The sequence below is a fragment of the Malaclemys terrapin genome, chromosome 10, assembly GCF_027887155.1.
Source record: "Malaclemys terrapin pileata isolate rMalTer1 chromosome 10, rMalTer1.hap1, whole genome shotgun sequence".
NCBI lineage: Eukaryota > Metazoa > Chordata > Testudines > Emydidae > Malaclemys > Malaclemys terrapin.
Genome location: NC_071514.1, coordinates 76,169,923 through 76,196,682, shown reverse-complemented (window position 1 = coordinate 76,196,682; position 26,760 = coordinate 76,169,923). Strand labels below are relative to the sequence as shown.

At 45.0% G+C, this 26,760-nt stretch overlaps 1 protein-coding gene across 4 annotated transcripts in view; it reads left to right on the top strand.

Moving 5' to 3' along the window:
* Positions 1-26,760, top strand: part of MAD1L1 (mitotic arrest deficient 1 like 1) — a 526,727-nt gene that overhangs the window by 342,291 nt on the left and 157,676 nt on the right. For all 4 annotated transcript variants that reach the window (XM_054042929.1, XM_054042931.1, XM_054042928.1 and 1 more), the window contains one exon: positions 19,838-20,045. In XM_054042929.1, the coding sequence (XP_053898904.1) occupies positions 19,838-20,045 (208 nt within the window). The remainder of the gene's footprint in view (positions 1-19,837; positions 20,046-26,760) is intronic.

Here is a 26,760-nt window from a genome sequence, read left to right as displayed (position 1 = left end):
GTTCATTTCCCTTCATTGCCAACAGCATCTCTTCCCCATAGGGAATCTTCCCCATTTTGTCCCCATAGCTTCCGTCCATTTTCACTGTTTGCTTCTGGCTAGGGCTATGTTGTTCCTCCAGGACTCTCCCGGTGTTGGCTTTAGGCTGCTGGCTATTGTTTGCCATACAGAATGGGAGATCATGTTAGCACAAGCAGCTTACATTTCCGTGGCTATCGCCCAGCTGCTGAATGCTGCAGAGAATCAGGTCACTTGGCTGGCAGGTCCTGACAGCAGAGTGGATTAGGCCAGATGAGTAGGGCCCTACCAAATTCATGGCCATGAAAAATGCATCACAGCCCATGAAACCTGGCCTTTTTTCCGCTTTTACCCTATACTATACAGATTTCCTGGGGGAGACCAGCATTTCTCAAATTGGGGGTCCTGACCCAAAAGGGAGTTACAGGGGGGTCAGAGCTGGGCCCCTGGAGTGCGGTGGCTGCTCGCTGAAGCTCTGAAGGCAGAGCCGCTGCCAGCAGCAGTGCAGAAGTAAGGATGCCATGGTACGGTATTGCCACCCTTACTTCTGCGCTGCCTTCAGAGCGGGGCAGCCGCAGAGCGGTGGCTGTTGGCCAGGTGCCCAGCTCTGAAGGCAGCGCCTCACCATCAGCAGCACAGAACTAAGGGTGGCAATACCATACCAGGCCATCCTTACTTCTGCGCTGCTGCTGGCAGCGGCTCTGCCTTCAGAGCGTCAGCCAGCGGCCACCGCCAGCACCAGGACAGAAGTAACGGTAGCAGTACCGCAAACCCCTACAATAACCTTGGGCCTACGCTTTCGTGGGTAAAAACCAACTGAAGGAATGTTTTTTTTTTACCCATGAAAGCTTATGCCCAAATAAATCTGTTAGTCTTTAAGGTGCCACCAGACTCCTCGTTTTTGTGGATACAGTCTAACATAGCTACCGCTCTGATACTTGATACAATAACCTAGTGACCCCAAAACTCCTTTTCGGATCAGGACCCCTACAATTACAACCCTGTGAAATTTCAGGTTTAAATAGCTGAAATCATGAAATTGATGATTTTTAAACTCCTATGACCGTGAAATTGAGCAAAATGGGCCGTGAATTTGGTAGGGGCTTACAGATGTGTGCTTTATGGCAAAAAGTTCCCTGACCTCAGCAATGCTATCCCCCTCCCCATCTTCACCCCTCTTCTGAGTAAATAACCACTTGATTATTTTTCACAGAGGTGGGGAGGGCATTGTGCCCATTTTCCCTTTATCTCCAGATTGTTGTAAGTAAGCGGGGGGAGCTGGGCCTCCATTTGCTGTAAGAAAAGGATGAGCTTGTTACAAAAGAATTGCAGTCACGCAGCTGTGCAGTGAATATGTAAAGATTGTTCGGTGTGGCTTGTATTTCCTGGATTATTTTCTTTCTCCTCCCAACCTGACCTCAAATGAAATTCCTCCACTTCATCTGTTTCTTTGGGCTGGGCAATCAGCAGATACAATCTGGGTCTGTAGGGAATTGCAGTGGCCTGGCATACAAAACAGTTGTGCAGAAATGAGGAACCAAGAGCAGTGGAGAACAATACCAATAATGGAAGCGTAAGTGAAATGACAGGGAAATATGACTCAATAAGATTCATTGGGGATCAGATTCAATAAGTGTTAAAATGATGTGAAGTTTACGATCAAAGGCTTACCTCAAACGTTTTAATGACTGTCATTTAATCCCTTTAACGCAGATAGATAAGGAGTTAAGTGAAATCTACAGCACTCCTTCTCCCTCTGAACTGTTTATGAACCTGTTACTGGACATAGATCACTGGGAAAGGCTCTGGCTGGGTGTCAGCTACAGTAATTATTGAATTCTACATCATGGGCTACCATTCCTTATATACTGATTAGCCTACAAGGTCAGCAAAACTTAATGCAAAGGCCTAGCTCTTATGGGCCTAGGATATGTCTTGGAAGCAATATGTGATGTTGCTCAGAGGTTTTAAATGTGCACATTTCAAGCAAGAGATTGTGTGTGAGAGGTTGTTTGAGGTGGGGGTATTTTAGGTCCTTGTTTGCAATAGGATGTTGTGTAATTCCCAAGGGGTGCACTCCTCCAGCAGTACCACCAGTGTAAACTGTAGCACAGATCAGGCTAAGTTTGGCTCGGGCATTTTAACTACCATGTCATCTAACCCTGATTGAGCCCACCTGAGCCTTGTCCTCCTACAGCTTCCATTGGTGGAACTGCACTTGTTGGGAATTAAGAGATCTGAAAAATCCTAGTGCAGACACAGCAGAACAGTCTCCTCGCACATTCACTGCTGGCCGCGCTTTACCCCCCTTCATCATTTTCCTTCTTGACTCCACCAAGTTTGGTTTATCTCCTTCCTATTTTTTCCCAGCAGAGCTCTGAAAGAGAGCTTGTGTGTCTGCTAGTGGTCAGTCAGTCAACTGCTCGGTGGGGCTGTTTGTGCTGAGATTTCTCTGTCTTTTAGCCATTTGGCCACTTCTATCTGAGGTACTTGGAGCCAATTGTTCACTCACAGCTGAAGTCCTGAGTGTGTGGGGGTTTTGTATTTTGGAAGTATTTATTCCTCCCCCCCCCCCACCCCACCCCATACACACACACACTCTGCTCATTATGCAAATATGAACAATACAGTTGAGTCATCAGGCCCCTGTCCCCCCACACACTTCCTCCGAAAACAGCCGCTTTCCTCTCTCATTAAACACTTAGTCTATGTACACATATTTTTCGCAGCTGTAGAGAAACAAGCAGAGGAGGCTCTTTCTCTACTCACTGCTCTAGGCTTGTCGAGCTGCTGGAAGCAAAAGAGCTGCTGCTGCTGCTGCATTGTTTAAGGCAGTGTTACAGCATTGTCAGTGCATGATTCAGACATACTGGCAGAGTTAGTATCAAGCGGGTAGGGAACAGGCAGAATTGCCCAGGGGCTGTGGGACATCTTGTTTCCCTCTTCCACTGAGCATTGCTGTACTGTAGCGGTATTGATCAGTTTGGAAGTAGGTAGGTGATAAATGGAGATTTCAGGTTATTTTGGTAGCTGTCACTGCAATGGATGGAACTGTTTAAATCTAGCCTAGAATATTTCACCTTTATTTCTCTGTGTTCTCTCCTACCCTGGGATGAGTCTGTTTCCTTACTGCTAACACACAGTAACAACTGAGCCATGCAGAGGGTCTTATTCCTCACCTCTTGTTCCTAGAGTCCCCTCATACTCTACAGTGGAGCTCTCACCTAGCTATTCACCCCTAAGTTCTCTCTCCCCTGCTAGCTCTCTCTACCTCATCATCTAATGTGAAAGACTTTTGCCTGTCTTGTACAAAGGGGATTCTCTAGGGTGCATTTCACATCTGCTAAGAATTGTGCAGCTACACGTTTGAGAGAAACCTTGTGAGAAGCTGCCATATTCACAAGAGTTCTGCAGCAGTGCTGAACAAGCTAGTTGGCCTGTCGTGCACAGGCAGTTGCATCTAACCCCCATGACATAATGGGAAAGTTTTTTTTTTTTTTTTTTTTTCAAACTTCTGAAGTCTCTTTACAATATTAGCACCAGAAGTCAGTATCCCACCTCACCCCAGTTCCCTGTTATTCTTTATTGTCCTGTCATTTTCCTAGTGCCTGTTCTGTGCTGAGAACTCAGATGTTGACCACTTGAGATCTGACTTGTGGTAAATAATGCATAAAAGAGGAAGGTAGGGGACAGATTGAAAGCCAAGTTTCTCACTCTTTGGGGTGCCTGCTGCAGTCACTCACTGTTGTATTTCAGGAAGCAGAGAGTGAACAGCTACCCACACTAGAATTGACCGTACAGTGACACACACCTGGGATAGTTTCTCATTTCCAAACCCTCTGCTAGAATGAACAAATTGGTAATGCACTTGCTTGAATCAGAGATTACTCTGTGTGTGTTACTTCAGTTAGGGGCTTTAGAATCTGAGAGAGACCCATCAGCAGCAGATGGACATTCCAGCAAAAACATTCCTATCCATGAGGCATACATTAAACTGACTCCTCTGGGAGCTTGTGGACAATGATTGGCTCGTGGTGTCTAGTGTCTCTTGTTTGCTTATTTACCTATGTCTGGGTGACCTAGCTTATTTCTGGACAGTAAAAAGCTTTGCGAGTGCTGATGCAAATAACTGTTCATGGGAGTGTTTGCATCAGAGAGGCTTGGGTTTCTTGGCAACTCTGTGGGTTGGGAGGTGGCTGGAGTGAGGTTGTTACAGTGGAGTAGGAGAAAAAGATCTTCAGTAACAAGGAGAAGTGTGCGGGGATGGTGTGTGCTGCCACGGCCACAGTCAGCCCAGCAGCACTTCAGGGCCAGGGATGCACCCGAGTAGGAGAGTGTTCCTGGCCAAAGTCCATGTGGAGAGGAGGGAGAAAGTTCTTCTGAGACCTGATGACTAGTGGCAGTGGAGAAGAACCAGAGACTGGGGAAGCTCAATGGACAGGGGGAGTGAGGGTAGCAGGAGTGCTGGGCTGATTGGAGAATATCGCAGGAGCCAAGGTCCAAGGAGTGGAGCAATGGTACCTGGAGAATAGAGTGACAAACCCCATCCTAAAAAATAGATGACTGTTGAAATTAAGCAAACAGATTTTGTCATTGAGTATACGAACCATAGCTGGAGAGGGGAGGAGGGGCGGGAGCAGAGGAACAAGGAGTATTCCATGGCAATAAAATAAATTAATGTTGCCATGGAATTTAGGGGTTGTTGCTACAGAACTTGTTTTCATTGTGCTGCAAGGTAAGCACATGGGGCCCTGATGATAGCAGCTACTGTGCTAAAATGCTACTTGGAGGAAGTGGTTGAGGGGGACGTATTTGATGTTACACACGCAGGAAAGGGTTCTGTTTTGACACACATCCACAGCACCCTGTTAGATTTCTGTTTGACCATCCATGAGGCGTACATTAAGCTGACTCCTCCAGGAGTTTCTGGACAATGATTGACAAGCAGGGCCGGCTCCAGCATTTCTGCCGTCCCAAGCAAAAAAAAAAAAAAAAAAAAAAAGCAGCGATCCTGGAGAATTTAGCTATCTGTCCATTCCTGGAGCCCCCAGTTTTAGTGGTTCAGATACTGTTGCAGGAGGTATCCACTCCCTCAATCCAACATTTGCTGGTAGTAGGATCTAGCCGGAAACTCTTTCCTCACCACCTGCTTCTCGTGATCTCATGGCACTGTACACCCAGCCCCAATGATGGAACAACAGGTACATTCATCGGACAAACGCCAGCCTGTACAAATGCTTCCTCCAGCTAGCCAATGGAGGATTATCAATCTAGGCAAGGCTTCCGATCCACTCTACCTCCCCATCCTCACCAATAGCAACTCTGGCCCAAGAGTCAGTGGTACTCTCTGTGGGGGCACCTCCATTCCCCTATGATCCATCACATCAACCTCATTGGAGCCCCTGGGATCCATGCTTCCAGGCATTCCAGTGTGAGGATCCTGAATTCTGCTCCCAGCAGTGGCCATCACTGGTGAAAAAGCAGAGATTCTGTGGGAGCAGTTGATGGATAAGGATCAACTGGCCTCTCCCTCACCTCCAGATGATTTTAACCAGTACCAGGACCTTCTCAGGAGAATTTCAGATACTCTCCAAATTCCTTTGGCACAGGTCCAGGATTCAATCCACAAACTGATAGACATACTTTAGACAAGTTCATATTAACACCCTCACAGTTCATCGGGGTGGACCTAACTCAGTCACAGCAAGGGCCTACTTACCTCTGGACTAATTCCTAGAAATGATCTCAACAGTCAGACTCTTTCCAATTGTTCCACATCCTTCTTGTAGTGTGGGGCCCAAAACTGGACACAGTACTCCAGATGAGGCCTCACCAATGTCGAATAGAGGGGAATGATCACGTCTCTCGATCTGTTGGCAATGCCCCTACTTATACAGCCCAAAATGCCGTTAGCCTTCTTGGCAACAAGGGCACACTGTCAACTCATATCCAGCTTCTCATCCACTGTAACCCCTAGGTCCTTTTCTGCAGAACTGCTGCCTAGCCATTCAGTCCCTAGTCTGTAGCAGTGCATGGGATTCTTCCGTCGTAAGTGCAGGACTCTGCACTTGTCCTTGTTGAACCTCATCAGGTTTCTTCTGGCCCAATCCTCTCATTTGTCTAGGTCCCTCTGTATCCTATCCCTACTCTCCAGTGTCTCTATCACTCCTCCGAGTTTAGTGTCATCTGCAAACTTGCTGAGAGTGCAGTCCACGCCATCCTCCAGATCATTAATGAAGATATTTAACAAAACTGGCCCCAGGACCGACCCTTGGGGCACTCCGCTTGATACTGGCTGCCAACTAGACATGGAGCCATTGATCACTACCCGTTGATCCCGACGATCTAGCCAGCTTTCTATCCACCTTATAGTCCATTCATCCAGCCCATGCTTCTTTAACTTGCTGGCAATAATACTGTGGGAGACCGTAACAAAAGCTTTGCTAAAGTCAAGGAATAACACATCCACTGCTTTCCCCTCATCCACAGACCCAGTTATCTCCTCATAGAGGCAATTAGGTTAGTCAGGCATGACTTGCCCTTGGTGAATCCATGCTGACTGTTCCTGATCACTTTCCTCTCCTCTAAGTGCTTCAGAATTGATCCCTTGAGGAACCAGTCTATGCCTGGGACCTGAACCTCGTCCTTTGTGTCCTCATGGGACCACATTGTGACCTGTTAGCCTCTTGTTCCTTCCTGCAACTGTCCTTCAAAGTCGCCTTTCTGTTAGCTATTCCCCTCTGAGATTTGCAGACCAGCCACCTGGGGCTCTGTGCACACTTTCACCAGGCATTGTGCTCTAGTCCAAATTTCAGCTGCAGATGCTTCCTTTGGCTCAGAGATTCTCCACTCTGTGGTACAGCATCCTTCCTGTCACCCTCCTCCTCAATGAGTACTGTTTTGGACTCGCCCACAGTGGGTATCCATAGGGATGAGTACTTGAAGAAGAAAGGAAGGTTACTTACCTTATAGTAACTGGAGTTCTTCGATATATGTGGTCCCAGTCGGTATTCACGACACATCCTCCTTTCCCTCTGCTCAGGTCAACCTGATTTGTAGTAGAGTTGGGGGGCGGGGGGCGGGCTGTTGGTCCATGCTGCTCTTTATGCCCCCGGATGGAAGCACCAGGAGAAACAGGGTTTAGGCGTGGACCAACAGATGCTGTCGTTGAAGATTTTCTGGTCCTGGGTGCACAGAGCATATGCATACCTACAGTGAATAGTCAGAGGGACCACACATCCGACACTTCCATGCTAGTTATTTCCTGTTAACAATGATCTTTTGATATATATCAATTCACCAGTATTTAATCCACTTAGTATGTGATATATTGATGTTTGTACTGTGCTAATTTTAAAACAGAATGTCTTGTGGTATTAAGCCAAATGCTTTACAGAATTCTAAGTATATTTTGTCAACACCATTACCTTTATCAACAAAATTTGAAATCTTGTCAAAGAACAATATTGAGCTTATTTGCCAAGATCTATTTTCCATGAAACCGTGTTGATCAGTATTAATTATATTTCAGGTCCTTTAATTCTTTGTTCAGATTTATGATCTGGAAAATGGACAGGCATCCGATTACTTGAGTATCCCGTCCCCCCCCCCCCAGGGTCTAAGTGAATACAGTCATGTCAGTCTAGGTGAATACAGTACAGTTACTCATTGGAAAGGTGGATAGGTAGCTAAGGCCTTGTGGAAGGGTGGACTAGGTCCGGAGGCCTCAGGGCCCTGTGTCACCCTGCCCTAGAATAGAGCAGAGAGAAGTCCTCCAGGCAGCCTAGAGTGGCTGCAGAGGAACGGTCAATCAGAGGGGCTGATGGAGCAGCCAATCTGGGGCCAAAAGGGCCTTTTATAAGACAAGCAGCAGAGCAGAGAAGTTCAGTTGCTGTGTGGAGCTCAAGGCGTGAAGACCTGGTGACTGGAAGAGCAGCAGTACCACGGACAGCTCACTGTGATGAGCTCACTGAAAACAGGACTGAAGTGCAGGGAAAGCTGCTGAAGACTGGGTGCCTGGCTGGCGGGAAGAGCAGCAGGACCAGTGGAAGATCACTTCGGGCAGGCTGAAGCCCAGAGGGACTGAGTATAGAACCTGGCCAGGCCAGAGAGAGTACCGAGATGCGCCCTGCTGGTCTGGTTGAAGACTGAGCTCAGAGAGGCCTGCTGAAACAGCACCAGCTGCGGGTACTGAGCTAGGCCCCGACTGGGTGGTTGAAGAAGGCAGTGCTTCAGTGTAGCCTTAGAGCTACAGCCCCATACCAAGTCCATGATAAGAACTTGGACTGTATACCCCAGAAGGGGGGATAGTGTGTGCTGCTCAGCCAGAGGGCTGAGTTGCCAAAGACCCACTGAGAGAACCATGGGCCAGGAGGCACTCACTAGAGGCAGATGCCACCCTGTTGTAAGACCAAAAACCAAAAGAAAGCTCACACCCAACCAACCAAAGGGGTCGCCCGTGAGAGTTGTATGCTACCCCAAAAAAAGACTGTGATCGCAGGCATATCCGCCAGAGAAAGGAGGCACTCGCGAGGGGCAAGGTGCTAACCCTGTTACCGGCTTTGTCTACATGGAAGATTATTTTCAGTATAAGCTAAGATGTGAATCTAACCTGATATAATTTATATTGATACAACCCCTCATGTGGACACTCTTATTTTGGTATGAGAGTGGGGTTCTTTGATTTAGTTTGTCACTTGGGTAGCGAGGTTTAGGCTCAACCAAACTCTTGCAGCAGAATAAGTATAACCCTGGTTTATATTGATATAATTATATTGGTTTAGCTGGTAAAACTTTCCCATGTAGGCAAGGTCCATGTTGTCATCCTTGTTCTGACTGCATAATATAACCCAACACACTTTTCTCTCACTCTCTTTTCCCTTCTTCTCCCTTTCCATTCTCACATCCTGGTACATTACAGTTGAAATTCCCTTTGTAGCCACCCAGGATTTTTCTCATGTGCTGAGGTTTTCCAGGGTCTCATCAAGATGACAGGTAAAGCAACAGTAAGTTACCAGCTCTTACTTTCTCAAGCTGTACATAGCTAGTAAGGAGGAGTATTGATTTAGTTTTGATGCCATGTATTTTATAAATATGCATGAGGATTTGGGGTTATTTAACTGTGCTTTTTAATTCTCCTTGCATTGCTGACTCTTTCAGTCAAGGATTTCTTTATATGCACAGCAAGCTGCTGTGTGACAGCCCTGTTCTCACTGGTTGGGACCTTTCCAGTGTTTGTTAATCCCAAGTCTGCAGAAACGTTAGTGTTCAAAGAATAAAAGGATGAAGTATCTCTCTTCTGTGTGAGGAACAGAGCCTGTCGCTCTCAGGAGACTAGAACAAGCAGGCATGGGACCAAGGGGCACCTCCCTCCCTCCAGGGGGAAGGAAGAACAAAGGAGGCACCTGATTCCCTTCCTCCAGGAAGGGGACTGGACTCGATGACCTCTCGAGGTCCCTTCCAGTCCTATAATCTATGAATCTATGAATTTAGCTGAGGGTTCTTAAAGAGTGCTTAAATGAAGGACATAACCTACAGAAATGGAGAAAAGGACAGAGATTCTTCGGGGAGGGCAGGAAAATGCAGCAGCATCCATTTCCATTGGGAAGGTGGAAATGGTAGAAGCCTCTGGTCTATATTTGGAATGACGATTCACAGGTCCCTTGCTCTGGGAAGAAAAGAGCAGACCAAAGAGGTATCTATATCTTCAAGACAGTTAAGTGAAACTAGTGAACAATGCTAGTAAACACTGTAGATAGCTATATGGATAATTACTAAGAACCCATGGTTAAATTGTGTATGTGTCGTGTGTGTGTGTGTGTGTGTTTGTACACTCTTACAATAATGAGGTGTTTGGAGCCGCCCTCCTGACTTTCCCAGACAAAACAATTCATTATAAGGGGAGTTTATCTCCTCATTAGGAGTGTGTGAGTGGTGGGGGGATGGTGGCTGTGGAAGATCAGATCTTCCCACTTGGAAAAGCAAGTTTAGTGGTGCTTCACTGACCACAGAAAGTGGCTGCAGCAAAAAAATAAAAAGAGGAATTTGGGATTCCTCATCATCTTTCTCTCCCCCTCCCCACGTAAGTGATAATTTCTTTTTCTTCCCCCACTCCCTTTGCTCAGCCAGAGCAGAGGAGCAGTGGGAAGTAATAATGCATCATTTAGCACCTGTCTGGTTGGTGGAGTGGCTTCCTTATTAAAGATTAGCTCCATGGAACCTGTTTAAATGGAGTGAATGTTTTCTGTAAAACTCAATAGGAAATTATTCCATTGCTGACTGCGGTTGTCAGAAGTGGGTCCTCCAAACTATTCAGAGTCTGTTGCATTTTCCGCAGTGGTGTTGAAAAAAGATTAGTCTTTTCTACACTAGAAGTTAAACCCTTTCCAACACTAGTTCAGAGAACCTATTGCTGACAACCACTGTCAGCAGAGGGTTAGTTTCCTAGTATAAATGTGACTTAAAGGGAATGAAAGACCATTGAAAGGTATTGAAACAATTCAGGACTTCCACTGCACTTCACTGCCACGCTGTAAGTGTAGACAGATCCTGAGTTCAGAGCTCCCTGAGTTCCAAGCATTAGACCACAACCTAGTGAGCCTAAGCAGTATGTGATTTTCTTTTCTTTCTTTTACCCAACCATCCCCACTCTGAATCCTCTTGCCATGTTTGTTTGAATATGTGATTGTTAGCCTGCATTTCACATTCAAATCCCTTCCTCTGTGGGGTTTGTACAAAGTGCATTGCATTCCATAGAGCATATCCAGTTTGGTGCTGGGTACAAAAGAAACACCTGTATTGAACATGGCATCTGAAGGGCTTCAGCATGTCTGGTAAAATTTAATGCATCATGAACATTACAGCAGTGCTCAAAATGTGTTACATGTTGTACAGCCACATAGGAAGATCTAGTCTGGGGTTAGAGAGATGATAGTCACAGTGCGAAGAGGGGGTGGGGGTGTTGTTTGTGATACATCTAGCTCCAACTGCCTCTTTGCCTAGTTGCTAATTTGCTGTAGGCACTACAGTACGAGAGTGTCTAGGGAGGAATTTCAATGAGGAGACTCTAGTGTGGCCTTGCAGATCAGCTCAGGAAGGTGAAGGTGCAGAGGACAGAAATGGTTGTGGAAGGAGCGGATGAACAGGGGGTCAAGGGTAGCATCCGTGAGGGGAAGACGTGGTTGGATAAGTAAGTGGGGAGGAGTTACATAGGTCCATGAATGTGAGGTCAAGACTCTTAAACTTGATGCGCTGGAGAAGAGCACTGAGGGGATTTGAAGGAGGTGTGAGACACATAAGTCAGATCAACAAGGTAAAGAACATCTTAGCAGCTGTGGTTTTTAAGGACTGGAGGGGAGTGATGTGGGTGCTGGGAGGCCAGTGAGGAGGAGGATGCAGTAATCAAGGCAGGCAGGAAGAGTGGTCAAGAGTTTATATTGTCTGAACAGAAATAAAAGGCTGGATCTCAATGTTGTGGAGGGGGGAGCAACAGGATTTTAACACAGTCTGGACAAGGGGAGAGGAAGGCGTGAAAGACAACCTAGTCAGATTCTGCTGCCAGTTTCCAGTGTTGTGACCCCTATAGAGGACATTCGCCTCAGGGTGATAGGGAGTGGAATTTGGAGAAGAGGGAGGAACATGTATGAATTATGACTTGAACAAGCATATCTTTTCACAACATTCCAGCGGCCTTCTTTTCTCAGCTCTTTCTATTCCAAGTGTGTGCACTTCTGGCAGAGCAGCAGGGAGCAGGTGGTGTGTGTTTGTGATTGGTTAGTTTCCTTTGTCTCATCTTTGCAGTTCATCTCTGTGGATACAGTTCCTGTTCTGAGGGCTTTAAAGATCTCTTAGTGTGGTTATCTTCTGCAACAGAGGGAGCTGGGGTTTGGTCAGTATTTTGTGCTTACATACTTTGGGTCTGGAGGGAATTCTTGGATATGGTTTAGTTTGGGTTTTGCTCTAATCACTTTTAACAAGCTTGAGCAGTGAAACAAGAGTAAGAAACTGAAATTGCTTTAAAATGGCGTTTTGTGGGACGGGATAACACTTTATTTTGTGGCTGCCATCTGCTAATATAAAGTGGGCAAACAGGCTTCTTTATCCCCTTGCAGCAGAGAACTAAACAGAGACACTGCCAGAGGAACCACAAGTGGAGACCAAATACTCATGCAAAAGGTTAGAGAGAGCCATTTACAGGCAAAACTGCTCACCCACACAGCCAGGCTGATTCGACTCAATGCAAGAACGTGGGATAATCTACAAAAATGGTAATGAAGCCTCCAGATGTAAGCATGAGAGTGCTGAGAAGAAGAAAAGACCATATGTAGGGCAGGGTGTTCAGGAACCCTTTCACTCCTCCCTTCTTGAAAGACCATCCAAGCTTTGTCTTGCCTTTTAGCTCTCCATTTAGAGGTAGTTTTCCCAACCATCGTCTCCTGCAAGTGGGTGCAGAGGTCATTTGGGATTTTCTGCCAAGGGGGTATTAAACCATCTTTCCTATCAAGTTGATATAATTTACTAAGCAACGTTAGATTCTCCTGATTCCTGCTTAAGTTCCTTTGACACGGTCCATAGATTGCATACACATCTAATTCCAGAAGCCATATGGATTTCTCTTATAAGAACAGGCTCTTCAGTTGAGAAGAAATGTTGTATGTTGTTGTTTGTATTCTGGTAGCACCCACAGTGTCCTAGGAACTGTCCACACAGTGGAATAGACAGTCCCTTCCTGAAATGCTTACGATCTTTCTCAGTTGGGAATATTGCCATATGCTCCAGTGCAAGGTAGAAAAGATTAAACTGTTGTCCATATGTTGCACCAGAATCTATTGTGCTCCCCAGAAAATCTATTTTTTTTTTTTAATTTTACTGGCATCAAGGATATAAAAAATATATTCAGTATACTGTGCCACTTGTGATAAGTGCATATCAGATTAATCTGTGGGTGTTGACCTGTTTTCTCTCCACAGCAATGGAACATAGTTGCAGTACATGGCAGTGTAAAATCAGTTGTTAAAAATCCTTGATAGCTGTGGCAGATGTTGCTTCAAGCCAATCAGAATCTTGATGAAGTGTCTGAGCCTTCTGCAATTTAGTTTCATTAATGAATAACAGACCGACTAATTTGCAATAGTTGAGACCACTTCCTTTGCTCGCAGACCTCTCTTCTCAGAAACTCTGAATATCTGCAGCATACTTGTAAGATTAAATGCATGTGCTGGGCATTCAGACTTTGATATAAAAATGAGTCACATTCTTTTAAGTGCTTCATTCACGCCCATACACCCCTCTCAATAATTTGTGAGTAGATATCATCTTGAGAGAAGCTTTTATGGCTTTAGGAGAAGGGTCTACCTGAGTCAGGAGTTTGTTGCTTCCAAACACTCACACTGAAATGCCAGAACCATCTTCAAGTATAAACACGTTCAAGATGGCGTCACTGGGCGTTCTCTCTCATCCACACTCTTTCTATAGAAGGGATATCTGTTTTTTTTAATAGATTTTAAGGATTCTTGCCCTTAATCGTTAGTTCATCAATAGACTTGTAAAGCTAAGGTTTTCCATTATTGGAAGCCAGAACCTCACCCATGAGTAGCTCACCCATGTTGTGGCTGTGTGTCCCTATGGCATTTCAGAAGATAGAACCTGTCACTGGTCATTCCATGACTGTTACTTAAGATGTCTGTGTGGGATCAGGACAGAGATGATATGGTGATTGTAGTTGCTCAGCATTCAGTGGGAAGATTTCTGTGGGAGTCCACCCTTTCCCTCAACTAAATTCCCAGGCAGACCTGTTTGGAAAGCTAAAGGCAGCACATCAAAACAACATGTTATGAGTTGTGGAATATATGAACTTAAGAGGCATCAACTCATCTCTATGGAGAGGCCTGAGCATCATTGAGGCTACCAGAGCTGAGCCATTCATAGAAATGGGTAGAAGATATAGATCCATTTTTACAGATATGGTTTTACTGCCTCAAGCACCAAATCAACTAGTTAGCATCTTACTTTCCAAGAATGAATAATTCATAGTACTGCTCAAGTGTCAGCCACACCTGGTGGCAATCAATCAAGTCATTTATCACTTCACTCTAAATTGACAGTCTTTGCATTTCTTTCTGTCACATCTGAATTACCAGTTCAACATTATTCCATGAAGGAAGATCCAGTGAAGGTCATTATTGGGTCTAATTCTTTGTTACTTTCTCATCCCTATGCCTCTCAAACTTCAAGGGCACTGAAGGGAACTGAGATAGAAGAAATGTGGCCTCCTGGGGATCCTAGCACTAAGTGCATTGTACCCTTCACCAAGTTTATTGCACTTATTAGCAAAATGTTCAGTACACCTACCTGGTTTGAGTCACAAAATAATGTGCTATTGAGGAGAACAGACCTTCTACCTACACAAATGCCAATGGACTGAGGAATCCTTATTATGTTTTTCTGTTCTTCCAACAAGAGGATTGTCTGCAGGCCTCACGTAGGATCTCTCTCCAAAACAAGTCTCTCATTTCCCTTTAAGAAATGCTCTCAGCCTGGGACGAGCCAGTTGCTTCTGCACATTAATCCCAGCAATCCAAACGCCGAACAAGCTTTTCACAGTTCTCTGGAGACCACAGAACACGTTTTACATCAAACTGAAACATGTAATAAAAAGATGCCTCTTACTCTGCTTTGGTTCAATACAGAAGCAACATCCACAACAGATGGCTCCTGAGTTGCTCGGGATTCCCATCTCTTGTTCAAAGAATCCTGTGTATTGTACATCTTCTATATCTCTTCTTGAGAGTCCACTGTTTTCCCTCTCCCCGTTGCTTAAGATTAGGTGTGGTTTGCCATACATGCAACCCTCCAACATTTTGTGTCCCCTACTTCAAAGTCAAAAGAATGAAAAACAGGGTCAGCAATATTTGATAGTATATTGCAGGGGGGAAAATCAGTAAACCACGTCCTGTCAAGCTGCTGGGATTCCAGTATGTTGCTTGCCTTTTTCCAGGCCCTTGCTCCTGACCAGCATGGGGCTCCAGGCTCCATTGTTCCTTCAAATGGTGCTGGGATTTGGATGCTCCCTTGCAGTCTGGTATCCTTAGCCCTGCCTACCATGTCTGTACCTAAAGCCAATCCAGATAATTTCTGGCCTTCTGAAATTTAGAAGAAAACTTCACATGAAAGGAGTCATGGTACCATTTTTGTGGTCTAATATTAATGTATACACACCTCTGAACCCCTGTTATCTGAAGTTGTGATGTCCCCTACTATGCAAAATTTGCATTGGAAGGTTTCCCCATTTGTCTGAAACCCTGGTATTGTAAATAAATTCTAGATTTCCCAAATGAGCTTCTACAGAGTGCTTTACATTATTATATTTTGTATGAGAGGCAGTGTGGTCCAGTGGCCAGGAAGAGGACTAGGATTCGGAAGACCTGGCTCTGTTTCCAGCTCTGTCACCGCCCTGCTGTTTGATCTTGGGCAAGATAACTCAGCTGTCTGTACCTCTTTCTCCTCCCACCCTTAGTCGTCTCGTCTATTTAGATTGTAAACTATTTGGGGAACGGGCAGTCTGTACAGCTCCTAGCACAATGGGACCCCATCTCACTTGGTGCCTCTAGATGCTACCACTATATAAAACATATTTTAGCCCTAGGGGAAAATAGTGATCCGCACTGTATAGAATAAAGAGGAAGCCAGTGTCCCTATCCTGATGCTGGAAGGAATAGAGCAAATACGATAGTGATCTTTCCCAGAAATTAAATGAGATTGATTCTATCATGGCCGTAAGATACTGTCTTCATACCACAGCAGGTTTTTAAATGTGTGCCTAGCTGTAAATGAAGTGTAATGTCAGACTAATGAATTCGCCAACTATGTCAGGATAGCTGGTGAGCCCCTAGGACTGAGATTGCGTTCCAGTGCTGATTTAAGAATATGGTCTGGCAAGGGTATGTGTTATAAAGGGAGGGAATATACTGGGCTGGGAGAGAGAGAAGTTTTGTGGCAATGCCTTAGAAAAGCTAGACTGTATTACAGAAAGAAATTGGAGTAAACAAACTACTGCCTAGCAGGTCAAAGTAGTCTCGACAGGGAAGGTGTCAGTAATCTCCAGTATTGTCTGTTTTTTTCATATCCAGCACGAGTGTGTGAGAGGAGCTAGGTTAAGGTGCTCAGATACTGCAGTGGTGGATGCAGCATAAAAGCCTAATTGAAGAGAGTGGGAGCCACACCTTGGATCTTGTAAACATTTTTATGGGATGAGTGTGTCTGGGGATACCAGCGCCCTCTCACCAGCAACCAGTGCGGTTAACTGTGATTTTGAACCTCTTGCCTTTCCTGGAAAGCAAAGTGAGGGCGAAGACTGGGGAGAAAACTGCCTGACTCAGGACCTGCCAGTTAGCCTGCCTGTGTAATAGGGGAGGGGAAGGAGAGTCTGGGTTCAAATGATCTTGGGTAGGTCGCTGCCTTAGGGAACAACCCACATTCATAGATACTGATGTGTGGTATGTTTGCCAGGGACAACTTGCCTGATAAGCTGGGGGGCGGGAGGGGGGACGTTTGGGATTCCAGCTCCTGGAGGGTCATGGCCACATGGTGTAGAGTTTGTAAGGCTATTTTCTTCTTCAAGGGTGAGGGAAGGCAGGAAATAGCCTAATCCTCACCAGTGTGCGCCCCTCCCCAACTTTGATGTTTGAAAACTTCTGCTCCTCAGTCTGTTCCTCCCCCCAATTCTGAGTAATCTTTACTCTTTGTCTACATGATCACAGGCTTCCCAGCCAGTTCTCAGCACTGGCTGCCTCTCATCCTCTTTAGGAGGCAGCTGCAGGGGGTGATGCTGGGAGAGGAGTGCATGTTAGTTACAGATCAGACAGCCAGCAGGGGGCCACGGAGGAGCTGTAGGGCACTACAGTACTGCGCTCAGAGTACAGCAGCATTCCAGCTAGCTGCCTGCCAGCGACAGTGTATGCCCACACACATGCATACCGCTCTCACACCCAATCCCAAGCAGGCTCGCCTTGCCTCACAAACACCCCTGCTGTCACGCACACCCACTTACACAGATACTCTCCCCCTCCTTCCCTGCCAGGACAAAACCTAGCAGCCAACGTTCAATAGGGAAGTTGCAACTAATTCCTAGAGGGAAAGCAGAGCCAGGGAGCAGAGTGCTTTGAGCTGCTGGTCCTTTTCGTGTGGGGAAGGAGCCTCAGAGAGTGAGGAGCATACCTGCCAAGAGCTCCAGGACACCAGGCCTGCCTGGGATGGATGTTCAGAACGTGGCACTTATACACCCTTTTACTTTGTCTGCAGAGTCCCTGTCACCAACATGTTTTCCATGGGAATATTACTAAAACAGGGAAGCTGAGTAACAGTGAGAGCCACTAGAGGGCACTAAATCAACTGTAAGATATTTAACCCTTAAAGTTCTGTTTCCCTCGCTGACATTCTGCTCTAAAAAGAAAGAGGGGAAAATTGGTCTTTTATTTGCCTTTTTTTTTTTTTTTCCTTACTGACTGATTGTGAGATCAAGGATGTAGTGTGAATTCAAGGGGGTAAGTGGTGTCAGGAAAATGTCAGGCAACAGGTTGTACGTTATTCAGATGGCTGTAGAGTTAGTTAATAAGATGAAATTGATGGATATCACACCCAACCTTTAGGATCTTCAGTTAATACAGACCAATGTAACTGAAATTGTAGAAAAATCAATGAACATAAGCATAAGAATAAGATAAGTACAGTAAAGTGGTTCCTTGCATTGTTCAGACTTAGTCTTACAGTGGGCATATTTAAACCTTATGGAAACCATCAGAAACAAAAATGGAAGAAAAAAAGTAAGTAGAGACCCCCCAAGAGGATGAAGTGTGATTAACCCATGGCATCAGCCCAGTGTCCCACCTCAGGATGGGTTTGACAACCTTTTATACACCTTTCCCTATTCCACCCACATACATCCAGGACCATATTGAATCAAGTCAAGTATCAGCCCCTTATTCGTATTTGGTATTCTAGGAGACCAGTTGTAGGGTTCTGGTTGTCCATAATTACATTTCCGACAATTAACCCAAGTATTTGCGTCAGTCCCTTTTGCAATAATTTAGGTACATCAATAGTTAGCACTTACTACAAAAAGCCTCTAAGATGCTACCTCTTTGTTTGTGTTTTACTTATCACCAAATGCATTACTAAACGATCACAAGAGACATATTGTTAAATTTTATAACCTTAGGTCAAACACATATAATTCCATAACCTTCAGTCAAGCACATAATACTCATGCTATTTTATACCAACTGCCAAATTCCAGAAGGCCTCACTGTAGTCCCGCAACATTTAATGGTTAAGACCTATCGCCCAGCCTATTGTTAATATATATATTTTGGTTCGTGTACTTGTTTGTTACAGCTTTGATAACTTCCATATTATTTTACCCAAAGTTATAAACCCTCCAATATCAGGTCAGGGTCAGTGGTCAACAAGATTAGTAGGTTGAACAGTCTTTTTGGTTAACATGGCCATAGAAGAAGAGTTTTTACTTTTCAGAAATGCAGACATTGGCCACTTTAGTTCCTATTGTTTTACCAGACAAGCCTACAGCACAACAGTGTCAAACGAAATCTGGAACAGACTCTATAGCACGCATCACAGTATCTGTAGGGAATGTTTCTAGTGGAGAGACAAAGTTCCTGAGAGTCAGGACCCCTGGGTTCTCTGCCTGGCTTAGCCAGTGAGCTGTTGTATGGTAGTGCTCAAGTCCTTTAGCCTCCCTGTCCCTCAGTTTGCCTGTCCGTAAAATGTTTAAACATCTAGCACATTTTTAGTGCTAAATAAAAAATGAAGTTGGGATAATACCTACCATATGCTTGGGTTGAGATTAATTATTGTTTGTAAATTCACTTTTGAAACTCAGGTGTAATGGAAATGTAAAATATTATCATGTTAAACACCTTTATATGCAGTCCACATTTCTGGACTTCAGCTAAGCAGGATGCAATGAGAGCCAGGGTGAGCAGAGGTTTTGGTCATTTTAGAGTTATAAAGCTTTCTGCAGTCCAGGTGAAGATCATGTCTTTGAAACCACAAGTATAATATCAGTGTTACCCTCTCACTTTGAAGGGATATAAATCCATTATTTTAGGATTTGACTCGCTGGTTAAACTGCTATAAATCTAATTCACCTTCAAGAAAAGTGTAAAATGAAATGTCTCTACTTGCTTGGGACAGACTGATACAACTCACTAAGGCCTCCAGCACTGGAGTCCTGTGGACATCACAGACTTGTACTAATAAATTAGGCTGGCATGATGTGTCCTGCTGTAGTTTAAGGCTTCATTATCAACTCCTCCTATCAGGGGATTTAAAATGCAACGATAAAACTTCATTTCTGGAGTTAAACTTAACAATGAAGTGTCATCCAGGAGCAAGTTCTGTTCAGTTGAAACAGTGGTTCTCAAACTTTTGTACAGGTGAGCCCTTTCACACAGCACACCTCTGTGTGTGACCCTCCCCCCCTTATAAATTAAAACACTTAAATATTTAACACTATTATACATGCTGGAGGTGAAGCAGGGGTTGGAGTGGAGGCTGAGAGCTCGCGATGCCCCTCCCCCACAATAACCTCATGACCCCCGGTTTGAGAACCCCTGAGTTAAAAGGTTTTTATTGAGGGAAAGCAGCCCCTTCTTTGACTGGTTTTCATTGCTGGAATTGTGACATTAATGCTCTGTAAGTGTACAATGTCCCATGTGTGTCACTGCTGGGTTTTGCCTTCTTGTGCAGTGTGTGGGGACTCGGACCAGTTACACAGTTTGCATACCGTGTTTGGATTTTGCAGGGTGACTATGACCGCAGTAAAACCAAAGTGCTTCACTTCAGCATGAATCCAGCAAGCCTGGCCAAGCAGCAGCGAAAGGAGGAGCAGCACCAGCTCCAGGAGGAGTGTGAGAGGCTGAGAGAGCTGGTCAGGGTCCTGGAAGGAGGAGGCTCCATCCCTGGGAATCTGGAGATGGTTGGAAGTTTGCAGTCACCCCAAGAAGTTGCAGGTACTTTGCGCCTCTAGCCGTGTGTCTATCTATCTCTCTATATACAATATAGTAAATGAAGTAACCTTGGCTGGGGAGTGCTGATAGAGGGCAGAAAGGAAATATCTCCCTCCTGTCATGGCTGGGCTTAGCGCTGGAGGTCTTGTGGATAGCAGAAAATAATTCAGCTGTGGAGAAATAAGTGGCTGAAATCTTTTCTGACCTGGTTTAAAACAAACAAATATTGTTTATCAGTATATATGTGCCCCATTAATCACAGCGAAATTCACTACTCCATGAAAATAGAGTACATCTACACTTCACAGAATCTCAGATCCTGCTGAGGTACAGTCTTTCTTCCATTCAAATACAGGACTGAGACCTTATAATACAGTAGCTGTGAGGTTCAGCACCCTCCCGTACACAGTCAAAAACCTCTGTAAATCAAGGTAACAAAATTAGCAAAGTCTGACTTGTCACCTAAAGCCCTGAGAAGTGACTGGGCAGAGTTGATTCACACTGCAGAACCCAAGAGATCTAACTATTGAAACTCAGACCCATATGTACTTGCCCTCAAAACTTCCTTGCTATAGCTGAAGAGAAAAATAAATCAATCTACACAACGGAAGGAAGGGCTGTGGGGAGCTAACGTGTTGTGATGCTGGCAGTGCACGTAAGGCTGGTGCCTGCAGGGAATGATGCTCTTTAAGGTGTGTGGCCCAGAAAACGGTGCTTTTCTCTAAGACTGCATATGTAGGAAATTTGTGACCCGTGAGCCTTCTCAGCCTTGGTGTAAAGAAATCCCCGATGGAAGTGGCTCTTATTGTTGTGGCACTGAAGTATTCTGAAAGTAGCCTGCTAGTTTTTCCATTAGCTCAAATGATAGTATTTCATTATTGGCTTTATCCCAACATCTCGGTGGATTATGGCACTAAATAAGTACAAATAATTACACAGAAAATCTAGGCGTCGGAGTGAGGTATGGCATTGACTGCTTCTCTGTGGGGAGGGAGGGTTAAGAGGTCACTGAGGTTTCAGGTACAGACTCAGTCCATCCGCACAGTTGTTTATTTATGGTAGCACCCACTAAGTGCTAGGTGCTTTCCGAACATTTAAGGAGGACGGTTCCCATTCCAAGGCATTTCCAGTGTAAGGGTCCCAGAGAGAGAGGGAATTCTCAGGGATGGTGTTTGCACTGCAATTCAAATCTGAATTTTACTGTTTAAATTACAATAAGCTTGGCTGTTTAGTGCCTGTCTCCCTTTCTGCTTCTGCATAGTCTAGTATGTCTAATGCTGCAGATCGATATGTGGGTGTCACTGCTCCCCAAACCCAGAGGGTATTGTTACCATCAGCGGCAGAGAGGATGCAGAGGTGAGGCCATAATATTTGGCTCTGCCACTGCTGAATGAATCTCTGAGGTATAATATAGATTAGACCATTTCCTCTGGCGGGGGGTATATTTCTCGTATATGCCCCCTGTGATTTGCTGTTCATTTTTATTCTGCATCCCGTCCCTCAGTTTGCTTGTAGCTGTTCGTCAGGCGTCTCTGTGCCAGAATGCTACCAAGTTTGTCTCTAGCTCACAGGGGATACATTTTTAAGTTGTTTTCTATTCTTTCTTTGATTCTGACAGTAAAACAAACAGCTCTCTGGGTTTCAGTTTATTTTCAGCTTGTCATGTCTAGTGTGTTTGTGTCACTTCTCTCCCGAGCCCTCTGCTACGTCATTCTGACTTTTGTTTGCTGACTTGTATGGAAGAGAGACCGTCAGTTGCAGTGTCTAGCTGGGGTCAGATATGCTTTTGGCTGCAGTCTCTAGCGATGGTTTATCACAGTCACAGAAGGGACCCATGCAGCCTCCAGTTGTGTCTCAGTGCATAGGGAAGTATTCAGGTAAACAAAATAGAAAAAATAGCTAAGAGCAATGCACCGAGGGGGACCCCTGGACGCACTGTGTGATCAGAGGGAACCGACGTGCTATTGGTTTGTATAAAGAAGAAAAAGAAGAGCCCCCTTTTCTCATGTTTCATGACCATGTGTGAATCATTCTCATGTAGAGACACTGCTGACAACAATGCAGTAATCAGTTTAACGCCTTTATTTTGCTGCAGAACCATGCTTGTTTTCAGTGGCGTATTCTTGTTGCCATTGAAAAGAATGTTAATATTGAGATGTGCCCAGGTATGTTGGGCTATACAGGTGGAGCACTATTTGAAGACATGCATGATACTGTTACATCACTTTAGCACTGAAAGGGCTAGTTACGCCTGTTTCTCGCTGTCCTAGGGATGCTTAGAAAACATAGATGAATAGGTCACCAAAAAAAACAAGTCCAGGTTTTCCCCAGGTGGGGAATGAGAGATCCTCCTCTTTCTCTTTTCATGGGGATGAAATCATAAGAACAACGCCTACAGGAAATGGTGGTGCAACAGTCTGCCATTTGCCTTCCAGTGTAGCTTGTATACAAGATGCAACTGAATGGCTTGCTGGGGAAACGCTCTTTGTTCACATTGACTGTCATTAGTGTTACTGGAGCTTATGGTGAACAGTAAGGGGCTGATTTTCACTGAAGCCACAGGGAGCCAATGTTTCCATGCAAAATGTCATGAACTGAATATTTGCATCACTTTTGGGGACAGTTGTTGTATCTACCTGTGCAAGGAGATGGGCAAGTTCAGCACTCTAAACTTTGGAAGTGGGCAAACCCTCCAGGTCAGGGCTGAACTGCATTAGTGGAGTTGGATAGGGGAAAACCTCGGACTGATTTCTCCTCCTACAGGAAAAAAAGCGGCTGTGTAGGTCAGGGTCAAAAAGACAATGAGGGGCCATGTATAACTTTGCATTCTAGCGCTTGGCAGGTAGGTAAATATAAACTTTGATTGTCACATTCTGCCAAGCCTTGTCCTTTGGTAGTACCAATATACACTGAATGGGTCACTGTCAGAGATGAGAACTATGGGTGGCCTTTAGCCAATCGTCTTTGCTATGTTCAGCAAGCTTGTCTGATCTGCAATTATGCTTAAGGTTTGAAGGATTATAATTACAGCAACCAAAAAGACATTAAGGACAATGATGTTGATGGTTTTGATAATAATGTGTTGGCTATTATTAAATTTCCTCTTTGGGCTGGAATGCAGCACATTTTCTCTGACCATGGTTCCAATTCCTGGAGAGGTAATAAGGAAATTATTATGGTGGACGCTAAAGCTCATTAAATGTGACTCTATTAAAAATCAAGGTTATATTGGACTTTAAATCTCTTTGAGCATAACCACTGGAGGCTGCAGCACAGGTTGGCAACTTGCCATGGAGTTCAGTGGTCCTTTTCTCCCATTTATGCCGTAACCGTCTCTATTAAAATGGATAAGATGGCTATTGCAAAGGAGAATTTTGGACAGTATGAACTATAACCACTTATTGTCCTCTATCCTGCAGTATTAAAAATGGGACACAGGACTATGTAGTATTAATGGAGCAGAGCTGTGGCAGCCCCATTATTGGAATGGGCTATAACTTTATGGGTGGTTTGTTTCTCTCTTGGTGCCTTCTCGGATCTGGATTGTCTAACAGTGGAGTGTGGACCAAGGTCAAGCTGCCATCTGGGGAGCTCTAATTTTGCTGTCCCAGAAACAGGAGTGCAAACGATAATAGCTTTGAGAAGGTGGGGGAAGGGAAGCAGTGCCCAGGCTTGGAGTAAACTCCAATCCTTCTACCTTCTCTGTTTCCTAAATTCCTTCCCACTCCTTTTCATGTTCCATGCTGTATCTGCTGCATAGCAGAGGCTTTCCCCATCATCACTGCCAAGGCAGGGCCTTGTAACGGAGATTATTAATTGGAATTAAATTGGGTAATGAATTAATATTAAAATAATCTAATTTTGTTGAAGTGACAAGCCAGGGATGGCAAAATTTATCACTGTCCAGCATTCCTGCGCTGGTGATGAATGTGTCTGACTGCAAAGGAGGCCAGAAAGGGAGCAGGTGGCATTTCAAAGTTGCACCTGTCTGCCCGCTGTTGGTCCCCATGTTTCCTGCTACCTGTTTACATTAGAGGGCCTGCACCTGTAAATTAAAAACAGAATCTGTCTGACAGCAGATAGCGGATTTTTCTGTGCTTTAGTTTCTTTTGCCTACATCCATATCACGCTGTGCTGTTTTTTCCTCAGATCTTGCTAGCTAAGCCAGGTTGGGCCAGGTGAGTGCTTCAGGAAGTGATGTTGGTGCCTCAGTAGGTGGCACTCTCCCCTCTGAGTCGGTAACCAGCCAGTTCCCCATTCTGATGATAGGGAGCGTGGTACTGTTGCAGGGTGCCTTCTTTCTAATGAGACCTAACATCAAAGTCCAGGCCACTTGCTGTCACTTAAGGTGTCATGTCACTTTTTGCAAGAGTAGGTTGTTAACCTCGGTGTCCTGGCCAAATTCCAAACAAAATCTGCTTACCCTAAATCCCCCTGCAGTTTATAGAAGCATTTTGTCACTTTCTGTCTTAAGCTGTTTGTAGTGCTGCTGTACGCTGATAATCCGCTGCTTTCTTCCACTGCAGACGTGGTTGCGTTTCAGTGTTGGGGAAAATGATCCCGAGCCCTTATCTGCCTCACAGACATGATGCGGCGCTTTAATGTCCAAAGCATTTGGAGAACCCCAGATGAAAGATTCTATAGAAAGGCAGACTATTGTTAAAATTATTGGAAGGCAGTGTTGCCTAATGGATAGAGTACTGGACTGGGACTCAGGAGACCTGGTTGTGCTACTGGCCTGCTGGATGACCTTGGACCATATGAGGAGAGATTAAAGAGGCTAGGACTCTTCAGCTTGGAAAAGAGGAGACTACTGGGGGATATGATAGAGTTATATAAAATCATGAGTGATGTGGAGAAAGTGGATAAGGAAAAGTTATTTACTTATTCCCATAATACAAGAACTAGGGGTCACCAAATGAAATTAATAGGCAGCAAGTTTAAAACAAATACAAGGAAGTTCTTCTTCACGCAGCGCACAGTCAACTTGTGGAACTCCTTACCTGAGGAGGTTGTGAAAGCTAGGACTATAACAGCGTTTAAAAGAGAACTGGATAAATTCATGGTGGTTAAGTCCATTAATGGCTATTAGCCAGGATGGGTAAGGAATGCTGTCCCTAGCCTCTGTTTGTCAGAGGATGGAGATGGATGGCAGGAGAGAGATCACTTGATCATTGCCTGTTAGGTCCACTCCCCCTAGGGCACCTGGCATTGGCCACTGTTGGTTGACAGGATACTGGGCTAGATGGACCTTTGGTCTGACCCGGTATTGCTGTTCTTATGGACAAATCACATCGCCTCTCTGTGCCTGAGTCTCCCCATCTGTAAAATGGGGGCAATGATGCTGTTGTCCTCTGTATAGTGCTTTAAGATCAACTGTAGATCTTAGCTCTGGTATAGGACTTTTGAAAGTGCTATACCAGAGCTAAGTGTTATAATTATATTACTTCTTGTGGTGTTAATTTCTCCATTTCAAGCTACATAGCTCCCATGTTGGTGTGAATGAGCCGATAATGGACTGTTCATGAGAGAAAAATCATCCTGATTTCCCTCCCTCTCATAACCCTGTTCCATCATTCCAACCCAGGGCTATATATGGCTAGTTGGTATTGCTGTGTGTACCTTCATTTGCCCGACGTGGTTCCTGCATTTCAGTATTGACTAGGTTATAGTTGGTATCTATACATTGCCTGTAAATGCCCTTCACATTATACTGAATGATAATATGTTATAACAGCGGTTCTCAAACTGTGGGTCAGGACTCCATTTTAATGGGGTCGCCAGGGCTGGCTTGGACTTGCTGGGGTGCAGGGCCAAAGCCTGAGTCCCACCCCCCGAGGCTGAAGCTTGAGGATTTCAGCCCTGCGTGTTGGGACTCAGGTTACGGGCCCCCTGCCTGAGGCTGAAACCCTTGGGCTTCAGCTTCTTCTCCCGCCTCCAGATCAGTGGTTCTCGGGCTCAGGCTTTGGTCCCCCCTCTTGGGGTCATGTAGTAATTTTTATTGTCAGAAGGGGGGCGCGCTTCACTGAAGTTTGAGAACTCCTGTGTTAGAATGAAATTGGACAGCCCAGAAATAGGGAAAACATCTTACACAATGAAACCTCAACTCTTTGAGTTCCTTGTGCGTTCCGAGGACTAGCAGCTATCTGTCCTTTTAACTGCACATGCTCTGCTCTTCTTTTGCTGAGACACTGAAATTACGGCATGTGCTTATAAGAGCCATATCCCCAGATGTGTATGGAAGCATGCTACTCAGAAGGGGGTAAAAGCCAGACATACTTATGGAAACCTTGCAAGATAAAGAATACATTACCTTTCCGGGATATAACTCCTCTCCTCCACATGGATGCCAAAGCTCTTTAAAGACAGCACAGGGGTGAAGTCACCCACCACTGAAATACATCTACCTCTTCGGTGGAAACAATGCACCCGTTCTATGGCAGCACACCACAGGTCAATGGAAGAATGAAAGATCCATTGCACTTCAGAGCCTTGCTTAGTCTGTGTGCATTGAAGAACTAGAACCTAGGCAATCCAATGGTAGCCACAGACTGAAGAAATCCCAGGGGATGCCTCAGTCTTGCAAGTTGTTGGAACTGTATGAATGATGTGAGGCTCTAGTAAGACACTGAAGGGACTTTAAAAATCCAACAGCTGTCTGGGGAGTCAGAGGTTTGTAATAAATCCTGTAACTTAGTCCTTTTGTATCCACTGAATC